Below are 25,904 nucleotides of genomic sequence, written 5' to 3' on the forward strand. Positions count from 1 at the left end.
GGAAACCAGCCCACAAGTAGGACTACAACTTGTTCTCTCTGTCATTGCTGGTTTTTTTTTTTTTTTTTTTTTTTCCCCCTGGTCCACTAGGACCAACTCCTGCTTCAAAAAGGGCTGATGAATTGGGCAAGGAGGCGTCCCTCTTGGGGTGGGTGGGATAGTGTCCAGTGCTGGGCAGTACAGCCAGCACAGCTACCCGCTCGTGCCTGTGGGAAGCAGCGTCCTCCTGCACAGAGCAAAGGGCTGCAGGGAAATAACATTATGTCTAACCAGGGACAGTTTCAGCCTCTCCACCAATTGACCAAGGCACATGGCATAGAAATGTTCCTGGGTAATGCGTTCCCTGTTGGTGTGTTTGACTTCTGGATGTGCTAGGAAATCTCAAATTCAGGTCACTCTGATTAACTAGAGTTTAGCAGGAGAGAATACAGTACCAGCATGAGTTGCAGATGGAAGTCGTGAATTTGCCACAAGAAAAAATGAATGTTTAATCATTAATACTAAAAACTAATATTAAAAAATTGCTTGCAAGTTACACTTTTTTTCATAGTTCACGCTTTTATGACTGGGTAAAGTAAAACACTGCAGAAAATTTAAAAATACTGGATCAAGTGGATCCTGTTGTTGTATTTACTCCTATTTGGACACCAAAGAGTGCACGTGCAGTTCTGTTCCGCAAAGTGACTGTGAAGCTGCCTGGATGCCTTTTGGTAACAGATTTGCATGTAAAGCAAATCTTTCCTAATTATCTTTCCTGAAAACTTGTGCTAAGATCAGAGCAAGCCGAATTCTTCTGCTTGTGTATTTTTGACAAGTAAGGAAGATGATATAGGTCAAACTATGGCTTACATCATGTTTAGATAGCTCTGATTTTCTCCTGAAGGCTTTCAGTGGAGTCACTGACGGAAGCTGTAGCCATTCCTAGTGATGATGCAGCAGAAGGGAACAAGTTGCGCTGCCAGCTCCCAGCTCTGTGAGCTTTGCAGTGCTGGCAGAACAAAAAGCAGTAAAAACTTGCCTGTCACTGAAGTCAGCAGCTCTCACAATGAATGCAAACAGGGGGCAAATCTGCTGAGCAAGAAGATGCCTTCCTACACGGTAACTTTAGAAACTAGAAGTCTGAACAGACAAAAAAGAGCTTAGACATCACTGACTGCAAGCATGGAGTAAAATTACAGGTGAAGCTGAAGGCTTAAATGGTAGTGGCAAGATTTGATTTCATGCTATATCTCCCATATAAATTGTCCGTAGGGTGGTGATAGTGTGATTCTCAAGCCCCACCTTTGCAGCTTAGGTTGGCTTTGTGGCCGATGTAAATTTATGGTTGCTTTCCAGTGGAAACAAGTAAAGGGTGGATCATCTTTGGCAGCACAGCGCTGCCCTGAATGGCTGTTGGGAAGCGGTTTTAGTGGTGCTGCATGAAGGGGTTAGTGACAACCATTGACAAAATGGCACTCCCTTTCTGATCAGTTCCCATTCTTACATTCAAAAATTAGTCTGCATGTGTGGGAGAGGCAGTTTCACCTGGGTGTGGGGATGCTTGGCCAAACGTGGACATCACCGCACCTGCACGGGGCACTGCAGAGCTCACTGCATGGGGCTCGGGCTGACCACCTCCACCGGCTGGATGCCCTGTGTGGGCATCTCTAGTTGTGGCACAGTCCTTTGGGAAAGCCGGGTCCGGGTAAGTGCACGTTTTGCAGATGCTCGCCATGCCGGTGAGGAGAGCGCTGCCGCTTGTGCTGTCCGGAGGCTTCCTGCGCCCTGGGGGAAGGCACGGCCGGCAGTTCCTGCCCCGGCCGGACGCGCTCAGCCCCTGCTCGCGAAACACCGGACCCGGCGGAGTCGGGCCGGCTCGGGGCTGTCCTGGTGGGGAGCTGCCGTCTGGGGGAGGCCGCGACTCCGGGCAGCGCCGGCGCTCACCCGGGCGGAGGTCGGGCGGGGCCCCCCCCCCCCGGCCGTGGCCGGCCCAGTTGGGGCGGGACTCGGTCGCCCTTCGTACGCGGGGCCATTGGGTCCTGCCGCGCCCCCCCCCCCCCGCCCCGGGTATTGTCCGCCGCGGCCCCCCGCCCCGCCCCGTCCAGCGGCGTCCCTCCCTCCGCCCCCCGCCCGGCCCTGCCCCTCGCCCCTCTCCTCCCCAAAGGCCAATGGAGACGAGATGCGGAGAGTAGGGCCGGGACGGGCGCGCCGGGGCCGCTCCGTCCGTCCCCTGTCTCCTCCCCTTGCCCGCTGACCGGTCTCTCTCGCAGCGGCCGGCGGGGCATGCCAGCCGCCTCCCGCTAAATGGCGCCGCTCCGCCGCCGGGCGCTGCTGCGGGCGCTACTGCGGGCGCTGCTGCTCCCGCTGCCAGGTAAGTCTGCCCGCCCCGCGCCCCAAAGGCCCATTGTCCATCCGCGTCCCGGTCCCGTTCCGCCGCACGTGGTTTTATTTATCCGGCAGCGGCAGGACCGGCTGGAGCGGGAACCGGCCCCGGCCCCGCGCTTTGTTCGCGCCGCGACGGGGCGGGCGGCGCGGAGGGGGCTCCCGGGCGCCCCGCCGGCAGGGGGCGCGAGCGGGCCGCGGGGCCTCGCTCCTGGGCGCGCGCGGCAAGTACCTCCGCACCGCCACGTTAGGCGATGAGCGACCGTTAATTAGCCACGCGCTCGCGCCCTCGCGAGCCGAGGAGGGGGGGCTCTGAGGGCCGGGTGGTGAGGGCAGGCGGGTCCCCGGGCGGTTCGCGGCCCCTCCGCTCGCCTGCGAGGGGATTTCGCTAACGATTTCTTGTAAAATTAGCCTTTTACGACTTGCCCCGCTCCGGCTCCTTTGGCAGGCTTGTAAAATTAGCGAGCGGGTCGGGCGCCCCGGCTCCCTGGGCGGCGCTGCCCCGGCAGCAGTAACGGTCGCACCTGTGTGGCAGCCTCCGCGGGGTTGGCGGCGGCACCGGGGCGGCTCCCCTTGCCCGCCCGTCCCCGCGGGGTCACCGATGCTCAACTCAAGTCACCTCGGCACCCAGCGCCTCCCGTGCTGAGCCGCGGTTATGGCTGCGCGGGTGTTTAAGGCTCTGGTTCTCTAGCTTCTTGACACAATGCGTTTAAAAACCAGGAGGCAAACGCCTGGGATTTTTACAGCTTTATGGCTTTACTCCACTTGAAGTCAGTACCGCAGTTTTCCCAGAGTTTTCTGAGTTTGGAGGACTGGGAGACTTTGAGCCTGTAGTAATGATAGTTTCACCTCGTGCTGTGGGTTTAGCATGATTAATCACCGCTTGTAAGTGCGCTTGGTAACTTGTCTGTCTATACTTACAGGCAACATCTTTTTTTCTCTCTCTTAGGAGTGTGGTGCTTTAGTGAACTGTTTTTTGTGAAAGAGCCTCAGGACGTTACTGTCTCAAGGAAGGATCCAGTGGTTTTAGACTGCCAGGCCCGTGGTGAAGCTCCCATAAGTATTACGTGGCTGAAAAATGGAGGCAAAGTATCTGAAAATGAACGGATCTATACTTTATCCAATGGCTCATTATATATCAGTGAGGTGGAAGGAAAGAAAGGAGAGCTGTCTGATGAAGGATTTTACCAGTGCTTAGCTCTGAACAAATATGGGGCCATTCTCAGTCAAAAAAGCCACCTCACACTAGCAAGTAAGTTTCAGCTCTTGTTTATTAACCTGCTCCTGAGTTTGTGACAGCAGTTCCCTGAACAGTGCACAACAACCTTTTTGATTGCATACCTGAAAAGACAAATTACAAAAGCAAAGAGGCAGTTGATTCTGCAGAACCTTTGTTTCTTTTTAAATGTGTAAAGACTATGAACAAAACTTGTGGTGGCCCCTTTTCGAGTCCCTGATGTGGCAGGAGTGGCACAGCCACCCGTGAGATCTCTTGGGCAGTGGTGCCTTGTGCGAGTGGCTCATGTGGGTCACTGGTCTCCAGAGCAGGTGGTGATGCACAGCCGTGCTGGCAACCTGCTACAAAAGTCCTGCGTCTTGTTTCTCAAGTGCTGTTCAGGCAGCCTTACAAGGGTTGTCTACGAATCTGATAAATTATTATTCCTTGTTCAATAGCTTGAGGTTGTGTTGTGCTGTCTTGCGGCAGGGCAGAACGATAATAGAGATGGCTGTCTTTGGGAGGGGAAAGGTTTTCTGGGCAACCATGAGGATTAAATTACCAAGCTCTTGCTTTTTTGACGTGTATGTTCAGCCAAACAGATGTGGGTGCTGTCCCTTTTGGAACTGCTTCAGGGTCCTCTGGATCCAACTGTAAGGGCCTGTTAAGTGGTTCCACTAGGAAGCGGGAGACACCTTTCTAGGGTGACTCCCTACCACTGGATGAATGGTGAAGGAAACAGTTGTGTGTAAGTGCCTTTAGGGGTTTAACAGTCTGACCCTGAGTGCGTGTTGCCCTCTGTTTTCCTGGCATCTTTAAACGTATTGAGCAAGAGATGTGTGTGAGGAACTGAATGCCATGCCTTCTTCCATGCCAGTGCAGAGCTTTGCCAGTAGGCTGCTTCTACAACACTATCTCTTTTGCTTTCCAGAAGTACATGGAGTCATTTCAAAGAAAGTATAACACAGAGAGTATACAGTTTATGTAGTCTTCTCATGTTCCCTCTATAATAGGACTTAACTGATGAACTTAATCTAATAGGAAAAGGCTTCCTTTGACCTCTTCAACCCTATTTTTAGTAGTAGCAAGTTGCACAAAACCGTGTGGTGCTGATACCTGTACGGAAACTTGATATTAGTTGTAAATTGCAAGTTTTACCAAATTCAGTCTGAAATTAGTTAATTGGTACATTAGCTTACATTAAAAAATGTCTGGATGTTAACATTTGTTAGGTTTTTTTTTTTCTGTGTGCTTCTGAACTGATTATAAAAACTGTCTGTAAGATAGCCCAGGAAGGTGTGAAATACCTTGTTCAGTGAGCTAGAGCATCGGGCAGTTGAAAACCAGCCTGGAAGCAGGTAGCTCCAATTGAGCGATGAGTTTTTCATGTGCTGTAAGATGCTGATCTGTGAACTCTCAATTTAAAAAACCTGGCTACTTATTTGTATCATGGCATCTTACGCGATTAATAGACCAGCATTTCTTCATACTTTTGTATGAAGTATTTAATTGAATTTAATTTAAATGAAGTATTAATATTGTTGACATTTAAATTCACATCATTAGATTTCAGAGTGTCAGCACCATTAATAAACTGACTGAAGAAAACCTTTCTTAAGAGGATAGGAATTTTGCTGTTAATAAATATAAAGCAAAGCAGTGGCTGATTGATTCTGTGTGTAGGACTGTGGAAAATTCAGGGCCATTTTAAATCTGAGACATTGCAGGATAAGCTCTGTCCTCAGTATTTGAGAACTAGAATAGTACAGACCACTATAGTAGTACAGCATGGTAATACACTTGTAGTATCTGGTTTTATTCAGACAGTACTGAACTTATTTATAAATGTTTGTTTCTTGCATGCAGGTTATTTCACCAGAAAGATGGTATAATTTTGTTTTGTTTCTTTTGATAATGAAAGATCTTCACCAAGAAAGAGTTGTGAACCAATAGATTGCTGTGGAGTGAGACTCTTGTTTTGCACCTCTTTTTTTTTTTCCCCTTTGTTTTTTCTTTCTCCCATCCCCTGCAAGAGTGTGACAAAAGGTTTCTTTCTCTTCTTTGAATACTTGAAAGGTTTCCTATGGTTGTTGGAGAAAACTGGAAGAGATAGTGGATCCATAATGATCACAGTAGGTGTTGTTGACTTAGCGATTAAGTGTTTAACTAGTGGCCAAACATGAAGTTATCCTATGTAGCAGTCTCTTCTTTTTAGTTGTATTCCGATCTGACCAGTTTCAGAATGTCATCTTTACTATAAAGCTGTGAAATAAGGCAGTAATTTGTATTGTTATGTTTTCAAGCCCCTAAAACATGTGCAAAATTAATTTTATGTCTCCTTTTTACAGTGTTTCTGTCTGCTATCATGAGTTGATTGAACTTTTGAGATGTTTTAAGTGAAATAAATTAAAGTCCTGTGGGGGATTTTGTAGGCTTATAATTTTGTTTAGAAGCAGTTGTCGGTTGCTGCTAAGGCGAATTACCTTGTGGTCAGGGTACAGAAGGAACTATACATATTAAACAGGTGGAGAATAGGCATTAAATGGGCATTCTTTCTTTGGAGGAAAAAAGCAAATGCTCTCTTCAGTCTCTGGTAGCAGCAGGGTGCGAGGATGTTCTTTTACTTTGCCTGGTCAGAGCTTTTGCCAGTAAGCTTATCTTTTGCTTCAGAATTGTAATGTTTGGTGTTGCATTTGGAAATCAAAAACTTTAATCTGTCCAAGAGTTTAAGATTTGAACACACAAGGAGATCAGGTCTTGGTTTCTAAAGTTAGGAACTGGAAGCTGAAGGTTGCACTCTTGGCAAAAATTCCATTATTCATGTGCAAATTAAGAATTCACAGGGTTAAAAGGTTAGAAACTGGCCAGGATGAGGTTTACCCTTGTGATAAAGAGCAGATGACCCTCATTCATTGGCCAAAGCTTTCATGTAGCTCCTCTGCAAAGTTAGTGATTGCCATGAATTGTTCTTGAGGAATGCAGAAATTCAAATGTGAGCAGGCCTTTCCTTAAGTGTCACTATGGAGCCTTATCTCCTGAGCACATCAGAGTAGGTCTGCAGGGACAGGGTTCCTCCCCAGAGGCCCCAAGGCTTTGCTTTCCTGTTGTTCATCCATGCACAAAAGAATTTGACTAATTTAGGGCTTTTTTTCAGTGAGATCCCCCTACTTTTTTAAAGGAAGCTGTGGGGCTGAGGTATTGCTTAGGTAAAAATAACTATTAGTTTCAGTATGTGCTTGTAGTTGCTTCCAAAGCAGGGTAATTGACATGGCAGGGAGAGGAGTATGTTCCTGTGTGGTTCTTTGTGAGGCAACATGTGGGGTTAAAATTAAAATAACGAAGAGTATGACTTACTCAAAATTCAACTTGCTGCTACCAGTGCTACTGAGAGAAATCTCTTTTAATGAAATATAGAAGGAATTAGACTGCGGAGAAAGTCTAAGCACTTTTGGTACAACTTTGAATCAGCCAAAAATAAACAAGCTGAGATTTTTTTATTCCTGCACTTTTAAATTACAACTATTTAACCACAGTTAACTAAGATTTTGTCTAAAAATAAAGCTAGGCTTCCAATAAGATAGTATTAAGAAAAAATGGAGAAGGTGGATCACGTTCTGAAGCTAGTAACATGGGCTTTGGGGAGTGATTGGACAGGATGCTCATTGTTTATTTCCTTTTCACAAAAAGTGGAGATTGAAGTTTTAAGATGATTGGATGGGGTATCTACAGCTGGGTAGGAGCATTCCTAGATAACCCTTTCTCCTCTTGTAACTTGGCTGAATTGATTTTAATGTTTGTGAATTACAGGAAATGTAAGCCCAATTCTTCGTGTGCAGGTTTCTACATTTCACAAGAGTGAAAGGTTATGCAAGCAGAAGGTTTCTGGGAACATGCTCCTGGAGGGAAAGAAACTGTGTGCACACGCTACACTGCAGTTTGCGAAACGCTGGGTCTTTTACGCTAGCAGGCTATACTTTGTGGAGACTTTGTGATTTTTGCTTACCTGCTGTGGCAGCAATGTGACTTCTGGTCCCACTGTCGTGCCAATAATTGGCAATATTTATGTTTTGATATCCTAATAACATCTTTTGCTCTGCTTTTAAATATTTGCACTTAAGAGTGCATCCAGCTGAGCCTTATTCTGTACTGTGACAATCATGTTTTCTTAGCAGTTCCAGCTGTTTGTTCCCACTTTTGCATTGTGCCCCTTCCTTGTGTGGGCACAGCTGCATGTGTGGCTAACTGAACAGGGAACTGATCTGGGTTAAAATAATAGAATTAAAACAAAAGATGGTGTTTAACACAAATGAGTTCCCTGATGTGGTTTGTCACAGAGCCACTCACGGTGATTGCACGGGCGTAACTGCGAGGAATGATGTGGAGGTGGGAGGGCTTAGTGGGGACAGAGGAAGGCTACTGAAACTTAGACTGTTGCAAAAATAAGTGTTCATCAAAATACAGCCTCTATGGAACATGTGCGTAGGCAAAAAAAATTCCCTTCTGCTACTGATTTGTTTTAATTAATTGTAGTATCTTGCCTTAAATGAAGGGATTAATAGCTGTGGTCTAACAATATAGTTTTTGTTCTGTGTGGCATCTGTCAGTTCAGGTATTTTCCAAATGCATTTAGAGCTCAAAGGTATGTTTAGTTATTTTAAATAGTAATAGAGAGGAACAAATTCTGAGATGGAAGGATGGGGTTGGGGGGCAGAAGTGTTTTTATGACTGAGGTGGAAGTGAAATGGCAAATGGCTGTTGTAGACAATGGTCTTGTATTAAAAGAGATAGGAAAGTCTTGATGCTGTAGAAGTGGTGTGGTTATAGACAGTTTGAGGAGGCTCTTGTTTTAGGTTTTTACAAGTGCTGCCTTATTGCTATTGCTTTGATTAGTTGATTTGAATGTCCTGAGAGGAGAATCTCTTTCTAAGCTGACAGTGCACATGGCTGATCCCTGGTGCATTTAAATTCCAGTATTAAGGCAGGAGGAGGAGGTTTAATGTCTCAGTTGGCAATGTCTGTTGATAACGGTTAAGAAGAGCAGTAAGATTTTTTTGTTCTTTAACTGAGATACACTGAAGAAATAAGAAAACTGGAAAATATTTTCCTTCTTAACTCTCTTTCTTGTAGGATTTTCCTCTAGAACTCTACCAGACATCTTTTGACCTGAACTCCTACAACACCTTTACAGAAGAAATTGTCAATATCCTTTTAACACATAACCACTAGTTACTTTTTTTTTTTTTTTTGGCACTAGGGCATTCCCTATTCTTTCAGCAGTGACTGGTCTGCACTTGTAAGAGCTCTTCCACAGACTAAGGGATGGGCTTTTATATTGTTGCCAGGACAAAAAATGTACGAAACTTTACTAAGTGCACATGAACAGTGTTTGTTTCCACTACCATGATATGAGAGAAGTGAGCTTTTTATGGGTTTTCTCAACACCTCAGTTTAAAATTTGTGTCAAGCATAATGCCAAATGGAGGCATTTCATGCCCTCGCTTTTCTTCCTAGCTAGTAAGGTGAAAGCTGTTACGGTTTTTCCTAGTTTTTATCACCGTAACTTTATAATGTATAAAGTTTTTACCAGCTTCTTTTTTAATGGCATGCTCAGTCTTATTGGCAGTGTACTCTGTAGCTAATAAAACCTTCACCTAGGTGAGAAATGTTGAAGGAAAACATGGTACCACGCTAAAAGCTGTTCAGAGCTGTGACTAGAGGCACTCAGTTCTTACCTGGTGCAAGTTCTGTGTGTGGTATGTGTACTAAACTATTGAGATTTCTTTTCTACTTGCAAAGCAAGGTATGGCAGCAAAGGCTGCTGTTCTGTTCTTGCACTGTGGTGCTCCCCCCCACTGCTCCTTTTCTTCCCCCTCCTTCTCTCTCTGCATTTCTTGGTGTAGAAATTGTTGAAAGGGCATTCAGTAAGGCCCCCTTTTGTCAGCCAGCTCTGATTATCCTAAAGAAAAGGATCTCACTCTGAGCAGTTGTTTGCCTAGAGACTTGTCACGTCTTCACAATTTAACAGCTGTGGCTATTGATGGTGTGCAGAACAATTTAAGACAATGACAAAAGAGAATCTTGGAGGAAGAATTTAAAAATTACTAAGCATTTTCCTACAGAAAAATGGTTGTTTCCATTGTTGGAGAAATTTGTGCTTAGTTTTTGTGTGTTTTCCTCGGGATTTCATATTTTCCCACATCTTATCTCCAAAATTGTGGACATAATCTTTTGTTTAGTTTTGCATTGTTTTTTTTTTGTTTGTTTCATCAATAGGCCCAGCTGTTAAATTGGGATTGATTACTTCCAGTCTTTATAACTGGTAATCACCACCTAAGTGAAAAAGTAATCAACAATGTCAAGTCTCCACATTTTGTTGAGTAAGTGTAGGTTGTATAGTCAATATTAGTTACTAGGGTCAACCTCTATGTAGCTTTTTAGCAGCAGTATTTTAAGCAGTGTCTACATTTTAAAGTTGATTGTCTCAGCAATTGAGTTAGACGAGGAAGAAAACCCCTCACACTACACTATCTGTATTGGGAGTTAGAAATCCATCTGGCAGCCTTCCAAAACCTACATCTATAGTGGAAACATTTTTTTGTTTGTATGGATGAAATTGTTGCTTTTTAATAGATGGAGATAAACAGCAGATATCCAAAGGAGATGGTTGTGAAACCACTGGAGTGTGGAGGTTTTGTCTGTGACTTACTTTGTGAAATTATTGTAACCTCCTTTTTTGTGTTACTTTTTCTATATGTAAAAGTTTTGGAGGGAGATGGCCTTCCTAATGTATTAGAGGGAAATGTAAATAAGTAGTACTAGCTAGATTTTTCTTTACTGCTTTTACTTTGTTTTGTAACTTCTAACAGTAATTCTGGTTATTATTTTTTTAATTGAATTTGATCTCCTTAGGTGAGTGGAAGTTTTTTTGTTTTTAACAGCATGAACATTCATGAAGACAAAATAAACTATGTGGCATCTGGATAATGCAGTTATCATCTTGAGGCCTTGTTCCAAAGTGCTTGTTTCTCAATTGCCCATCTCTGTTGGGCTTCTGGTAGGAGGTTTCTGACACATCAGTGTTATCTGTAGTTTAGGGGAATAGGATTTAGGTATCATTCCCCTCAGATGCACATAGGTCTGCTGTGTGCTCATGAAGTTCACTTAGATTCTTATTATCATAACCCAAAAATGACAGAATATGCAATCTTTGTATTTTATGGGGTAAAGATTTCAGGATGACCAAGTATTTCTGTGTCACTGTTACACTAAACAGCTTTTGCCTGAGTTTGGCTAATGGGAAAACTGTAATTTTTTTCAATAGTTAAGCTTGAGGAAGTTACATTTGCTTCTAGCCTGAACACTTCATTGTAGCAATTGTGATAGTATTCAGTGAATACCTTCTCATTTACTGGATGTTGGAGCAGTAGAATGCAATGTGAGAAATGAAATACTGAAAACAAACATGTTATAAAAGACATAGGAATACTGACAACAAGCTTTTTATCCAAAGCTGTTATCAGAATTTAATCATTAATTTGAGGCAAAAGTTGCAATGTATAGAGATACTACTTCACTGTCTCTGGAAGGGTTGCTGGGGACTTGAACTACTGGGTAGGGGTAAAGTCAGCAAGGAGTACAGTTATTTAATCTTCTGAAATTGTGGTTCTTATGTTTATACCTGTATCAATTGATTTCCTCTTCTGACGAAGTAGTAAGAATACACACTTATTTCCATAAATTATTGGAAAATGGTCTTATGAAGTTGTTTTTGTACATAGGCAAAATTTTAAGGAAAGGAGTCACTTTTGGAACATGAAATAAATGGATTGCAAAGTTCTAGCAAAATTGAGAACAGACAAGAACTTTTGTTGTAAAACTAGAACACAGGTAGAAACCTCATTAAGTAGAGTTTCTTGCAGTCATGGGCATAGAGGCTTGCGAGGATCACAGAACATGTGATGTGTTCTGTCCCAGCTCTTTCTGGAAACCTTTCCTTACTGTCTAGGTTTGTTAATATAGGAAAAGAGCATGAGGGCACAAGGGTGCCACCCATATCTTACATCTCTGTGGCTGTAGGGGGTTTGTTGGATGAAAATATCACAGGTGATCTTGAGAAATGAAAGGAAGGTAGAAAAGAAATGCACCTTTAATGTTTTCACCTGGGATATTTCTTCCTGTCACTAAATCTGGGCATTGGTTTAAAATAGTCAATGTACAAGAAATAGCCAGGTCATGTAATTTTACCTTGTGTAACATAAACCAAGGAATTATTTTTCTAAAAAATAAAAGAAAAAAAGCAAAGCCAAAAAAACCCTTGAAAACTGAAAATCCAAAATGCAGGGACTCTTTTCCACAAAAATACGCAACAATGTTTAATAATCTGCAAGTGTGGAAGCCCTGCCTTTGGATACCTCAGTAGACACTAAACTATTCTCTCAATGGCCATTTTTAAGGGACATTGCTATATGAGAAAACACGGCTGAGCTATCTGCTCAGTTAAGTCAGTATTTAAAAAAAAAAAAAAAAATCAAAATCTCAGCATTCCCTTCCATGGCCAAGAACAATCAATACTTTTCTTCTCAAGACCTTACACTTTGACTTCTATTTTACCAATTTTTTCAATGGTAGAATACTACTGAGCAAATTACATCTTCAGCCTTTGACAAGAACTGTGTTTGAAAGTGGCACCTGCCATAATAGCCCTGGTAAAATTCTCGTGGACAGCAAGGAGTAAGATTGTTGATGCTTCTGAGTTATGACAGAAATCTGTTGTGAAAAGCACGAATTTAACTGCAGAGAGGGTCTTTGATATCCTTTCCCATCTATAGAATCTTAGGAAGGAAACTTTCTACGTTCTGGCTGATATAAAGGGAGTGGTGGTAGGATGGGGTTTGTCTCAAAACATTGCAGTTCACTAAATCTGTATTCACATGCCAAGCCCTTGTTTAAGTAAATGTTGGAATGGGCAACAGATTCCATTCTGTGCAAGTTTACAGTTCTGTCCAAAATTGGCAGGCTTTTCTGAATCACAGCTTTAGGTGGGACGAATACAGTATTTTAGAAAGGAGAAAAGAGTTTGTCTCTAGCTACAGGCTGCACTGAGTGGTATATTGATGGCAAAACAGCAAAATTTACCTCGTCCTAATCCTCTAGCCTCACAACATGCTAAAACTATGATTTTGAATGTCATAATAGGAACGATTTGCCTTGTCTTAGGAGCATGTGTATTGGAAGTTTGCTCGTTAGCTCTGAAGTGCAGTAGTTCCATTTTGAAATGATTTGCGTATGAGAGACAATTTTGAAAGAAGTAATTGACTGACTGACCAGAGGTAAGGAGTACGTAAAAGTTATTACAAGCATTAAACATGTTACCTGATGTTCTTTTAATACATAGCTGGGGGGCAGTTAAACTAAGTCTTTACAGCTTGTGATGTATGTTATGTGTATAGCTATGCATGAATGTTTGAAACTGGAGGGGATTCTGTGAACAGAAGCAACTTTGCATCTACATATTTGATTATTAGTGTCTTCAGATAATAATCTTGTTCACACTGATTACATTTCAGTAGATCAGAATTTCTTGTGCAAAATCTTCATATCTTAATGGTATCACTGGCAAATTGATAAAATTATAACAGCATAAAAATGTTGTATTTTTAATTGATTAGTGTAATTTTACCACATGTGTACTAGCTTATCTTTGGACACGCTGATAGATACACATAACTCACTTTTAAAATCTTAATTACACCAAAGATATTTCTGAATCTTCCAGTCAGGGGGGTTTTGAGATTTGATTTTTTTTCTTTCCTTTGAGCTATTTCAGATTAAAGACAAAACAAGATAAAACAGGATTAGAAAAATAACTTACTCTTCTATATCTCCTCAACCTTTGCAGCATGAGTTTCTCATGTGAAGTAGCAATGGTCAGCCTTCTGTTCTCCTACTAGAATTGTAAAGTGGGATTGTCAGTTCTTTTAGGCTTTGAGAGACACTTCCTGTATACCTTAAAACAGAGAAGAAAAAACATCAAATGGAAAAGCTTTTGATTTCTTTGATCTGTTCTACTATTCAAAATTCACATCATTTGTGTCCTCTCCTATGGTCCCACTCTTTTCTCTTTCTCATGTCAGGTGCAGGCTGGTTTTGCTGCATGGTGTTTCTTGTTGTGGTGGTTTTTTTTTTTTTTTTTCCCTTTTTCTCTTTATAAATTGTCACATATATGGTATATCATTGCTTTGGATTTGCAAAACTGCTTCTTGTGACCCCCTGTTTCTTAGTGCTGTCTGATGACTGGAAGGAGGTACTGTTTTCCAATGGAGCTTATTTTCACAGCTGTGGCAGAGGAGGGAAGTGTCATAAGATACTTTGAGGTCAGTTTTGACCCCAAATTTAGATGAGGTAAAAATGATTCGACAGAAGTGTAATATCTTGTCTCAAGTGGTGTGGCTGTCACTTCAAAATCATATAATAATTATGATTAAGAAAAAGCTGTTTTGATAGCCATTACAATGTACAATAAAAACAGCTCAGTGTTACACTGTATTGTTTTTTGTTTTACAACTTGTTCCAACTGGAAGTTATCAAATTAGCCATTATCTTTTCAAAGAAACTTTAAAATTAATCTTAAGGTCTTTGAACATGCAGAATAGTTTTAAATTTTTTTTTTACTTGTACAATCTTCAACATATTAATAATTGTTTAGGTAACTTACCAGCAAATTAACTAGTGTAAATTGTTAAATTACCATTTCACTGTCCACATCAAGATCTCTAGTAAACCTCTAATAACTGTAACATGTGCCTGAGGCAGAGCTGTTCATTATGTATGTTCTTTGTAACGAGAATTCATTGACTTTATGAAGCCATTGACAGACATTTATCATTTCGTTCATTAAACTTGTCTGTGACATCCGGCAAATTGATGTTAACTGGAAATATTCTCTGGGAGTTCTGGCATGACTCTCTCATTTTGCCTGAGGAGATAGAAACTTTCTATGTAGTGTGTCCCAAATTACAAGGGTGAAACTTCCTTCCCCCAACCCCTCCCCAAAAGCATAAGTGAGCATATGACCAGCTCTTTTTTCATCTTTCTTTTAATGCTTATTTATGCAAACAACCCTGTGGCCCACAGTTTGCAAGCAGATTTATCATTGATCTTCAATAGAGGTTGAAAGTGGATACCGCTTTTATTTGTTCAGCCAGTCTGTGCAGCTGAAGGCAGCTCAGTTTTATCACACGACCAAACTATTGTCAAAATGATGATAATACAAATCCTGTGCTTTGTGCACAGGGGCTCAAGGAACCGGTACATGTGAGTTCATATTCAGATGCATTAGCCTATGCTCTCAAAATTAGTATTTCATTTATTTAAGAATTGGAGACATGATTGGTTTGGTTTGGTTTGGTTTCTCATTAGTAGAATTTTTTTGTTTTTTCCAGTTAGTAAATTTTCTTTTTTTTCCTTTTAAGGGTATAAACTTTTTTTCTAGCAATAATTATGTTTTCTAGTGTTTGGAATTCTTGGATATGCTAAACATTAGAGGAGGTAAGCATTGATACAGTATACAAGAAATTAACTATGGAATTCTTGGTAGCATTGGTGGGAGTTTTGTGATATTCTCAGCACATGGCATTTAATACTTGTTTTTAATGGTCATCATCTTTACCTGATGTTACTGATTGCTGATTCATATAAAATATATGGTAGGTGACCAAATGCTTTGTTGAAAGCCTTTATAATATATGTTGTAGAACAGTGCTTCATTTGGTCTTTTAAAATTACTATGTTTAGAATGATGAGCAATATCTCATTCGTTCTGCTCTTGAGCACTCAGTGTGGAAAAAAATATGCACTTTGTTTGATTCCTGGGGATAGCTATCTCTAATAATGGTAGAGGTTGTTAATAGGTTATCTGCCCACCTGCTAGTGTTCCTGTTGTGCTACCTGAATCCAACTGTATCAGGGATCTTTCAAACAGGAATTACTGTACTAACAAATTGTGGCATAACTGACTAAAATATTTATTTAAGAGGTCAAAGATAATGTTCAGATTGTAAAACCTTCAAAAAATTGAATATAAAAAAATCCATTACATAAAATTTTTGTCTTTTGAGAGAAAGAGTAGAGCAGTTGGCTCTTTAAAATATATTGTGTCTCACTAGATAATAGTTCACTGGATTAAATGAATTTATTGATTTTTGCTTCTTTACTGACACACATTTATGAGTGGTTTCTTTGGCACCACGGCCACATGTCAAAGGTCATAACTTTCCTTCACTGTGGAAGAATAAAAGCTTTCAGATGGTGAATCCCTGAAATCCACACAGTGCTTTATTCCCCCTCCCCCAATATAATTACTGTTTTTGCATGACTTTATGTAAGATAAACAATAATAATAAAAAAATATGTACACTAGAAAAAAAATCCCCTATACTTATCTATAATAAAATAACTGCAGGAAATTATTTCTCTGCATAAGGGTGACATATCTAATCTGCTAACAGGTATCATTATGAGACGTGTAGTATATTAGGCTCTTTTATGGTCAGAGATCTTACTGAAAATGGTCATTTTAAGAATATCATAAACATGTCTCATGAAGAATTTTATTACACTTCAGTTTGGAAACTATTTCTTTCTTTTTAGAGCTGCATCAAAGGCATATTACACTTTGTGCACCAGAGGTGATACTGGAAGTAGATCCTACTGAGAGAATGAAGCACATTCAAAACCTGTGCTTTGTGTTTAGATGAATAATGTTTATAATGTTGATATTTTCTTTAATGCCTTTCATTAGTAGTAGCCTGTGGGATTTTTTGTGTGTAGTAGATATGAAAGTCCACTGATGACATCAACACGAAGCTATTAAAAAAAAACCAAACACCTGCAGTGGAGTATAAAGAAGCTGAATCAGTCCACTAGTTTGCAGAAAAAGAACAATAAATCATGCTTTAAACATACAGTGGCTGACATTAGTTCTGAAATTTTGGAAATGTACAATAGGATGCAGTTAATGCCATATCCCTTGTGCAGTCTGTGCTGCTCATCTGATTGATAACCTGGCAGAATTTTTTTTTTCCTACATAGTTCTCTTAACTCATGTGGTTAGCTGTGATGATTTGAACTGACTTTTTCTGTAATCTGACAACTGCTGGAGCTGCCTAGAGGTGAGTAGGCAAGAGTAGTGGGGATTTGGGACTATCTGGGAAGAGTTCATCTTCATTTTTTAGCAGCTACTAACTGGTAGATTAGCTCTGACCATCTCAGGAAACAGCAGTGTGAAGGTAATGTCACTCAGGTGTTATTGTGATTTAAAATCATCAAAGTGTTTGGGCTAGGTAAGGTGAAATAGGTTTGAATTGCTAGTGGGACCTGGCTATAGTCTTCCTAGCAGAACTGTTTCTGAAGGAATAGCAGAGCCTAGAGTTGTATCAATGGGAAAAAACACCCCTGATTTTCTGAGGAGACATAATAAATCTTCCCATCACCCACCCCAAGAAAGAGAATTGGCTGCCAAACTTTATTTTTACATAATAGGGATGAAGCCTGTTGATGCTTTTAATCATGACTCTTGAAAAAATATCAGTCGTAGACTTTTTTCTGCTCTGTTGTTTTGTGCAAATGATGATCTTATTCTAAAGGGGCTGGTGGCACTCTGTTGTTACATTTACCAACTATTTATATTGCAGGACTGTAGTTGCTAAGTTTCTGACATGTTGACCTTTCGGATAGAAATTTGTCATGTCAGTATCCTATCTTTTGTTGTTGGGTTTTTTTTTGTTTTTATACAGTATACATCTGCAGGACTGTTTATCCTGTTCCCTAGAACAAATCTAAGATGAAACTGCTTTTTCTGTATTTTTGTTTTTCACTAGGATAGCATGGGAATCTCTACTGAGGGAACAGACACATGGGATTTGTTGGGGAAGCAGCTTCTTTGTGTCTGGAAGTAGCTTTTGCTGTTGCTATGAATATATTTGCAAATTTGGTTGTCCTGTAAGTTTTGAGGGAAAAATCTCAAGCTTTTTTTTTTTTTTTTTTGCACATGTTCAGCACAGAATTACTTAGATTGACTCTAGAGAGACAGAAGATGCTGTTTGTGCTGAGCATGTTGCTTATAAACGCTGAGCTGGGCTTTCCCTCTAAGCAGTCTTAGGCAGCTGTGGACTTGCCTTTTTTTTTCCTGCTCTGAATTAATGAGGAGCTGAAGTGTGATCTAACACTGCTTGGAGAAACCAGCTGGCATGGAAAGTTGAAGTAAGTGAAAACAATGGTCTAATTACCTGTAGAGGAAGTTTGGGAGGGGAAGTGGGTGAAGTGGAGGTGTGAGTGGTCTCATGTGTCTAGAGGTCAGGAAGGGGAAAAAGAAACGCATTGGTGGCAGCTAGTACTAAGGAAAAGCTTGTGGAGTGAGGCCTGGGGTTGGCTCGGTTTGGAGAATGCCATGGGTACAAGTTGGGAGTGGGAGAGGACTGAGGGGCTGGCAAAGACTAACTCAAGAGAGTGTGCCCATCAGAGCAGCTGATCTTTCAGGACATGGAACGTGGACCTAGGAGTCCTGGACTTCTCTTGGGAACTTCAGCAAGTCAAAGAATAACCTCCCAGTCAGGGGAGCTTTGAAGGATTTAAACTGCACCACTGCTTCAGCCAGAAGCTTCTACAATATGTAACACAAGTCAGCTTGTCCCTACTTTTCATGAGAAGTCTGCGATTATGTGTTTCTTATGGTCTCGGTGTTTGATACGAGGTTCTGAGGTTTGATCAATTGGAGCTGCAACAAGTTAGGGGAGCTGTGGTGGCAACACATGGAATGCTGTGAAGGATCTTGGACACCTAAATTTAGTGAATATTTTGGACCACCATCCAACTGTTTGTCCATACCCAACAGTAAAATTAAAATAATAATAGAACATCATCTTGAGATGTTGTGAGGGTAGATGCATTAACATTTGTGAAGAACAGTAGTGCAGAGCCCTGCAGAAAAGGCCATAGGGAAGTTAATAACTCTGTCTACAGGGCAGTGCTTAATAGAGTGTAATAAATAAGGAATGAGGCCACACACTGAACAGAGAAGAGAAAACAAAATATTGAATAGATGCTCATTATGTGAGCACCATTCATTTGGTGCTGTGAATAGTGGGGGAAGTGTGATTGTGCAGTTGGATTGTTTCCTAAAACATGTATATAAGCAGAGCAAATCACTTACATCAGCAGCTTCGTTTCTTCAGTTTTCTAACTTCTGAGCATTTGGGTTTGGAAATTTTCATCTTGTGTGTGTATACACACTATAAGAGGCAGATATACTGAATGCTATGTTAGTGAGAATGTTTAGGGGTTGGCTTCATTTATCTAATGATGTATGTAATGCAGCAAAAAATGAAATAAATATACTTGAAAGTATTAGAGTTTTATATAGGCAGAGTGTCAGGGAAAAAAGACTCGTAACAGGGGGCACTGTGACAACTTCTGAGACAAGTTTATCAGAACTTTTTGATTCAACCAAAACATGGGCTGGTGTCTAAGCATGTATTTAGCGATAGCTTTAACTTGGTAATAATAATCCTCAGATAATTTTATATATATATCTCTGTGTGTGTGTATATATATATATATAAAGGTTTACTGACAAGTAAAGATACTGTAGAGGTCTGCAGCAACATTTATAAACCTTTTGGTAGTATTGTTTATCAGAGCATAATCTGAGTTAGGGAACCATTTTAGCACAGTACTAACAAAGCCCACTTTAAATTTATACTTTTGATTAAGTTTAAACTGGTGTGTGGACAGGGCTTAGGTGAGTGCCCACCTGTACACTCTCTGGTGTTTGTCAGTGCAACATTTACTTTCTCTGTGACCTGGCTGAGAGGAAATTGAGATAATTGCTCGTGTACAGGAGAAGAGCTTTTTTCCGGTGCATGGTATTAGGTAGGTGCTAGGGAGGACTGTGGGCTCCAGTGCTGCAGAGGAGTTAGCACCTGTGGCTTTCAGCTCTTCCTTTATCTGATCTGTCTCTTTCCTCAGGTATTTACTCCAGCACATAGCCTAGAGTACCACCTACTTGTTAGACTACAGGTCTTACCTTGAGCCATAGAGCAGCTTTCTAGAAATACAGCCCAGCAGTCATGACTAGAGAAAAGCCCTGATGCTCTTTTGTTCTGTTCTTTTTCTCGACCCATTTATGTAAAGGATCTCAAAGGCAGTGAAGTATTTATTTAACACCTTGTGCCTTCAGTGCAAAGTGTGCACCTGGATCCTGTCAAGGATCTGACCCTTTATATGCCAGGACCTTCTTTCTCTGAGGATTTTTTTCACAGGCATGTTCAGAAGCTGGAATGATGAGGAAACGTAAAGCATTATTTGTACTTATTTTAATTGTTCCTTTTCTCGCTATTTAGTTGCTGCTGTGTTTGCCATTGTCTTGCATTTACCTAAATAATGGTTGCCTGGCCTTTCACAAACTTGTGAAGAGGAAAGATGGTGACCACCTGAAACAATAATATCTGCGGCAGAATAGCCTGAGAACTTTAAATAACCAAAGGGGACCGTTTCCAAGGCAGCTAAGTGACCTTTGGATCCCAGAAGCAGGCTATTCATAGAGGCGAAGCCTTTGTCCTGCTTTGACCAGTGGTCAGTGAACTCTGGCAGGCCCCTCGGCTCACCATCTTGGCCCTAGACTAGCAGCTGGTGATTGATTCATTTAACTGTCCAGATTCACATTCTTCTGTCAAGGACTTGTCAAGGAAGAAAAAGGTTCTATGGAGGGCTATTCATTTTACTAAAAGGAAAGGGATGCATTATATGATTGAGTGGATTACTTTTGGGTCAGAAGAGTTCCTGCATTGCTCCATTTTAATTCGGCCTTCAATCAAAGAGTGATTTAGTTTATCAGCACAGTGTGGTGCTCATGAAGAGGGGACAGATCGTTTCAATTCCATCAGTGCAATAGGGCTGTTTTGTTTTGTGGGTTTTTTTGTTGTTCCTCCCCCCTCCTTTCTATGATTCATCCCCCCCCATATTTTTCCCAACAAATCTATAGATTTTTGTGATTAGTTGATATGACAGAGGGTTAATAGTATTTATTTCTACTAATCTCACTCTTAGTTTTAATGTGTATGATATATGAATATTAATACTCCTGCTACCTCTCATGTATGGTGTTAAGCAATCCAGAAAAGCCTAGACTAAGTAAAAGATTAATGTATTATCTCTGGTTCAGATGTGGAGAAAACTGAGAAGAGAATAAATTCTACAAGATCAAACTCATAAATTAGTATCCAACAGAAAACACAGGCAGCTGTAAAGCTGAGGGTGGAACCTGGTATTTTCTATTCGGTCCCCGTTTTCACCTGAGGAACGAACATTTGTTGTACAAATCCAGCATTTTCCAAATGCGCAAGAGTGCTATCTGTCCATTTGTCTGCTGGTTTAGAATCCCTTTTTGTTTTTTAAAACAAGGGGAAGGTGTTTCCATGCTTTATGAAACTTGAACCATATTTTCAATTTTATAAATAATGCGTCCAAAAATCAACTTTGAGTTGCTCTAGGGAGATGTGTTTCCTCTTCATCGTGTTGCCAGGCTCTTCTGTCCATCTTCCCCTCAGCTGGGCTGTGTTCTCTTAGCATTAGGATTTTTTTGCTGATCCTCTTCATGAAGTTCTGAAAGTTTTTGCTTAGCTCCTTCCACTGGAAATAACAGGCATTAAAGAGCGGATCCCGCCAGTTAACCTTCTGCCTCCGTTTGAATGAACACGATGAGCTGCAGCATATGAAATATGACCTTCAAGTTTCTTTACCCCACTCTCATAAGCTACGTATTGTTTTGATTTGGCTTATTGAACGCATTACGAGGGATTTCTGATTGGCTTCAGGCCAAGATGTTGCACTTCTGCTGATGGAAGTACAAGTGTATAATTTAGAAGAAAATACAGTGAAGCTTGGTCTCTTGTATTGTTTTCTCTCCCTCTTTTTGAGGGAAAAGGGAAAATTTTGTATTTGTTGAGGTAAATGAGTGGCTTAACTATCTTAAGAGCCTAAGAGAGGAAGGAAGTCTGAGATAATCTAACCTTGCTTAACTCTTCTCTGTTATACACCTCTACGTGTGTGTCAGAAATCTGGGATAAATAGAACACCTGTTGAATAAGTCTTCTTTCGCGGAGGCCTGGTGGTATTCTTTTCATGTGTGCAGTTGTGTTTCATGGTGATCAGTCCCCTTTCTCAGAGCTTGCTTGTTTCAGGCTGGAGCATGATGTCTGATATGAGGATACTGGCTTCTCTGTGCTCCAGATAAGACTTCCCTCGGCACCTTCCTGATGGCTTTGATTCATGGCCTTGAGTTGGAGATAAATAATGAGCTTTTGAAAATCACGGAAAAGGAGAATGGGTTGTCATTGTGTATTAGAGAATATAAGTAATCTAATAACCAGAGGTATTACATACTTAGAACATGGTCATTTGCTTGCACTATGACTGGGCAAACTGGAAATCCAATTACCTCCCACCCAAGCAATCAACAGCCATGGCAAGGTGACTTCCTCTCAAGACAAATTTTTTTTGTTTCTTCTGTTTGCCTTTGATATGAGGGCTTTTTGGTGCATTCAGAATAAATTTGAAGGATATTTTCCAGATGCATAAGGGAGTGAGAGAAATATAGTTGGGAAAAAATATAGGGATTTCTATGACATTGAAGGCAGTATGATTTTTATCTGGAAGCCACACTTCTGATTTGTTTTATGTGAAAATGCAAGAGTTGTAAACTCTTCCCCTTCCCCTACCTCCAGAAATTTTCAGATAAACATCTTATTAGAGGATTTAACTTCACTAAATAAGCAATACTGACAATGCCTTTTGTTACTTTTTTTTTTCTGTGAAGTTTGTTTCTGTTTTTCACTCTGCTGCTCTCGAACTTTAAGACATTCAGAATTTTGCTGTTAGTTACTGCACTGTGTAGAAAGACTGTTATTGGGGAGAGATCTCTGTGCTGTGTAAAGCAGTAGGGGGGCATTTGGTGACAGGGAAATGAGCTGCAGACGTATGTCTCTTGAGGCATCTCTTCTCTCCTTTCCCCATGGGAACACTGCAATGTTGACATTTGGAGAGGGAGCTGAAGGGCTTGAATTCTCAGTGCCTTTCCTCAGTGTTTTGCAGTGAAATTGTGTCTTTCATCCTAGGATGCTGATTCTGAAACACTGTAAACAAAAAATGGAGAGTTCTCATATCTCTTGAGGATAGTGTTTCTGACAGTCTGAAGACTTACTGCACCACCATATCAGCTTACGCTCATTCATATGTCAATGGTGTCAGTTTGCCACTGTATGAAATGAAACCTCTTCCTCTGCCTCCCCCCAGATGTGAGGGAAGGCGCAGTGGTGGGCGGTGCGGCAGAGGAATGTGTGGGGCCCTGCTCCTGTCCTGGGATGTGCTCTGCAGTGCTTCCTCTGATTGATGAGCTGGGCAGGGTGAGGTGAAGAGCGAGTATTGCATTCTACTTAGGGTCTTTTTTTATTTTAGCCAGGAATAGCATTTATTTATTTTTAAAGGTACATGACTGATAAATAGAGGTCTTACCCTTCAGCTGGCATCTGCACTGAAATTCATTGATCAGAATGGGGCAGCTTTAGCGTGTTTCGGTGTTGCACTGAGTGATTATTAATTTTGTTATTCTTTTTGGGGTTGTTATTTGAGGAACCTTAGAATCATAGCAGTCAATCTTTAATTTTCTATTTTTCTTTGGGGTTGTGGGTTGTTTGGGGTTTTTTGGGGTTTTTGTTTTGTTTTTTGGATGCCAAATTAGGATAGTTGTGAAGGAATAAGTCTTTTGTTGCACAATCCTGCTTGTGTTCTGATCCTTCTCTTCATGTTGTAAAGTGCAAAACTGCGCTGGATGTTCCCCGTGCAACAGTTGGGCTGTTAAGCAGAACTAATTTTTCACAGAATGGCAACAACTCCAAAGAAAGGCATCTGTAAGATTGAGCATTGATACTAGAAGGCAATCACTTGGCAAACTGCTGAAGGAAAGCAGCCCTTGCAAGGGAGAAAGTGGTGTGTTCTTTCTCCTGAATGCATGCAGCCACACAAGTAGAACAGCTTTGAAGCTGGTTAATGTGGCTTACTGTGTGCTTTTTCTGTACTATTTCCTACATTTCTTGTCTGCAAAAGAGCAGAGGGGAATTTCTTGATAAGAGCATTAGCATTTATTGTGCACTTCTGTGGCCACACACTGTTGCCTGGATGATAGATAGACTGAGAAGGGAAAACCCCAGCTGGGATGCCTTCAAAAGTGAAAAGATCAAATCTCTCGTGCTCGTTTACATGATTCAGTAGGTTATGTCACTTACACCATCAAAAAACTGTTGAATATCTAGAACCACATATTTCTAAGCCTCAATCTTTTATTTCCTTTAAAACAGTGCTAGTGATAACTCCTGAGGTGATATGTGTGCCTGGTTTCATTGGGAAGGGTGGTAATGGTGTATTTTTTTGCCATTTATTAAATGATTGGGATGTAGTAAGGCAATATGTGTGGTTATGTGAATAGCTTACATATGGCTGCAACAGATGGAAAGTGCTGCTGTTGTATTATCATTAGCTGCTTTGACCAAGGTAAAATAGAAAAACTGGGGTGTATTATCCCGTACTCTCTTCCTTCACAGACTGGGAATTTTGGTGCATGCCCCTGCATGGCAATTCTCCTGGATTGTCATCTTGATGTGGCGCTAAGAGCACCTGATTGGCTGGAGAACCAACAGTAAAATAAGGTGCTCATGAGTTGGTAGTACATCAGTTAAGATCCTCCTGTTATTTTTCTCTAGCACATTGGTGCTGCCTACAATCCCATTTATTGTCACAGTTATCTTAGTATGTCATGAATAACAAGCTGTGTGTCTGTTCCAGTGGTCTGAAGAAGTGAGGAGGAAACAGTACAGTCTGATAGTCACCCTGTCAAATTGTACTTTTCTGTGCCTGCATGCATGTTTTCTGCATTTAATAGAACTTTTTGGAGGGTGATTATCCACTTCTGGGGAGCCAATTTTCTTTAACTGTTTTGATGCTTTCTCTTAACATCCAGCAGACATGCTAATTATGAACTCTTTCTGTTGCTAAGGTTAACGCTTTCCAAAATTTACAGTTAACATACACTGCCTATTTAAAGAGCATCTTTCATAAAGTACAGTATATCCTGAGATGAAATGATTGCTTTTATCCTTGGGTTATAGAGACTCCTGGTGTATTGTGACACTTATTATAATAATTCTGAATTCATAGTTTTACCCAAGAAGGAAAGCTTAGACAGCCAGCCACATGTTTAAATGTTGAGTTTGATGTGCCACGTGATGTGTCCTGTGCCCAGAAAGCAAACATTTACAGGGCTGCAAGCTTTTGAGACAATAGTTAAATGACAGTGGTAGGGCTTGCTTCTGCCTTCGGTGATGTCCATGTGTGTAGGAAGGGGTTGCATTTCCAAAACTGCCTCACCAAAGGGAGGCTGTTCTGGAACCACATGCCTCATTTGTTCTTTTTTTTCTGCTGTTTTTTCTCTGGAGCAGCCAGAGATGATAGTGAGTCTTTGAGACTCTGTCTCCAGACCATGCACTTCTAAAGAGCTCTTGCAAGAGGGGAAGAAAGTTTTGTTTTATTTTGAGGAAAACAAAAATAAACTTGGGAAATTCATGGTGTACAAGGAGGCAGCTATTCTCAGTTCTTCCAGGTGGTGGGTGGAGGTGGAATTTTTTCTTATCTTGTTAAGTTACTTCTCCTTTCCTGTCAACTGTCTTCAACATGCATTCATGTGAGTCTTCTTCTCTTGACTTTCTGTACTGATACATCATAAACTTGCTCATGATAGTTTCCATTTTGTATGTGGAGAAGACAATCTACTTTCCTACTTTCTCTAAGAAAGAAGGAATAAGAGGATACTGTAGGAAGGAAAGAATAAATCAGTACATTTCCCTAAAACCCAGAATAGTCTACTTCACTTCCAAGTTTTCAGAAAGACAAAATACTGCATATGAAACTTAGACTGTTCTTAACTTTGAGAAGCTGGTGATGAAAACTGCGTCTGTGTGTGGCCAGAAACACTTTTACAGAATCTAGTCCCAACCCAAACGGTAGAGAGCTTAGTGATCTTCAGTGAATGTATTCAGACTTGGTTATTCCTGTACAGAGATTTTTAAAGTGATCATTTGTCAGCCACTGAATTAGGAGCTTTAAAGAAAGGAATAGAGGGACCTGAAAGTGTTAGAGGAAACAAATGAGATTGCAGCTGACATCTCCAAGGGAACTTTTGTTCAAGGGTGCTCAGGCAGTTGACCTCTTTGCTTCTCCATTT

General features: G+C 41.0%; 1 protein-coding gene across 1 annotated transcript in view; it reads left to right on the plus strand.

The window, feature by feature from the left end:
- Positions 1–2,262: 2,262 nt before the first annotated feature.
- Positions 2,263–25,904, plus strand: part of PRTG (protogenin) — an 88,877-nt gene continuing 65,235 nt past the window's right edge. The window contains 2 exon segments of the mRNA XM_054836501.1: positions 2,263–2,350; positions 3,311–3,613. Of these exon segments, the coding sequence (XP_054692476.1) occupies positions 2,263–2,350; positions 3,311–3,613 (391 nt within the window).

This window comes from Grus americana, chromosome 10 (assembly GCF_028858705.1).
Source record: "Grus americana isolate bGruAme1 chromosome 10, bGruAme1.mat, whole genome shotgun sequence".
NCBI classification, from domain to species: domain Eukaryota; kingdom Metazoa; phylum Chordata; class Aves; order Gruiformes; family Gruidae; genus Grus; species Grus americana.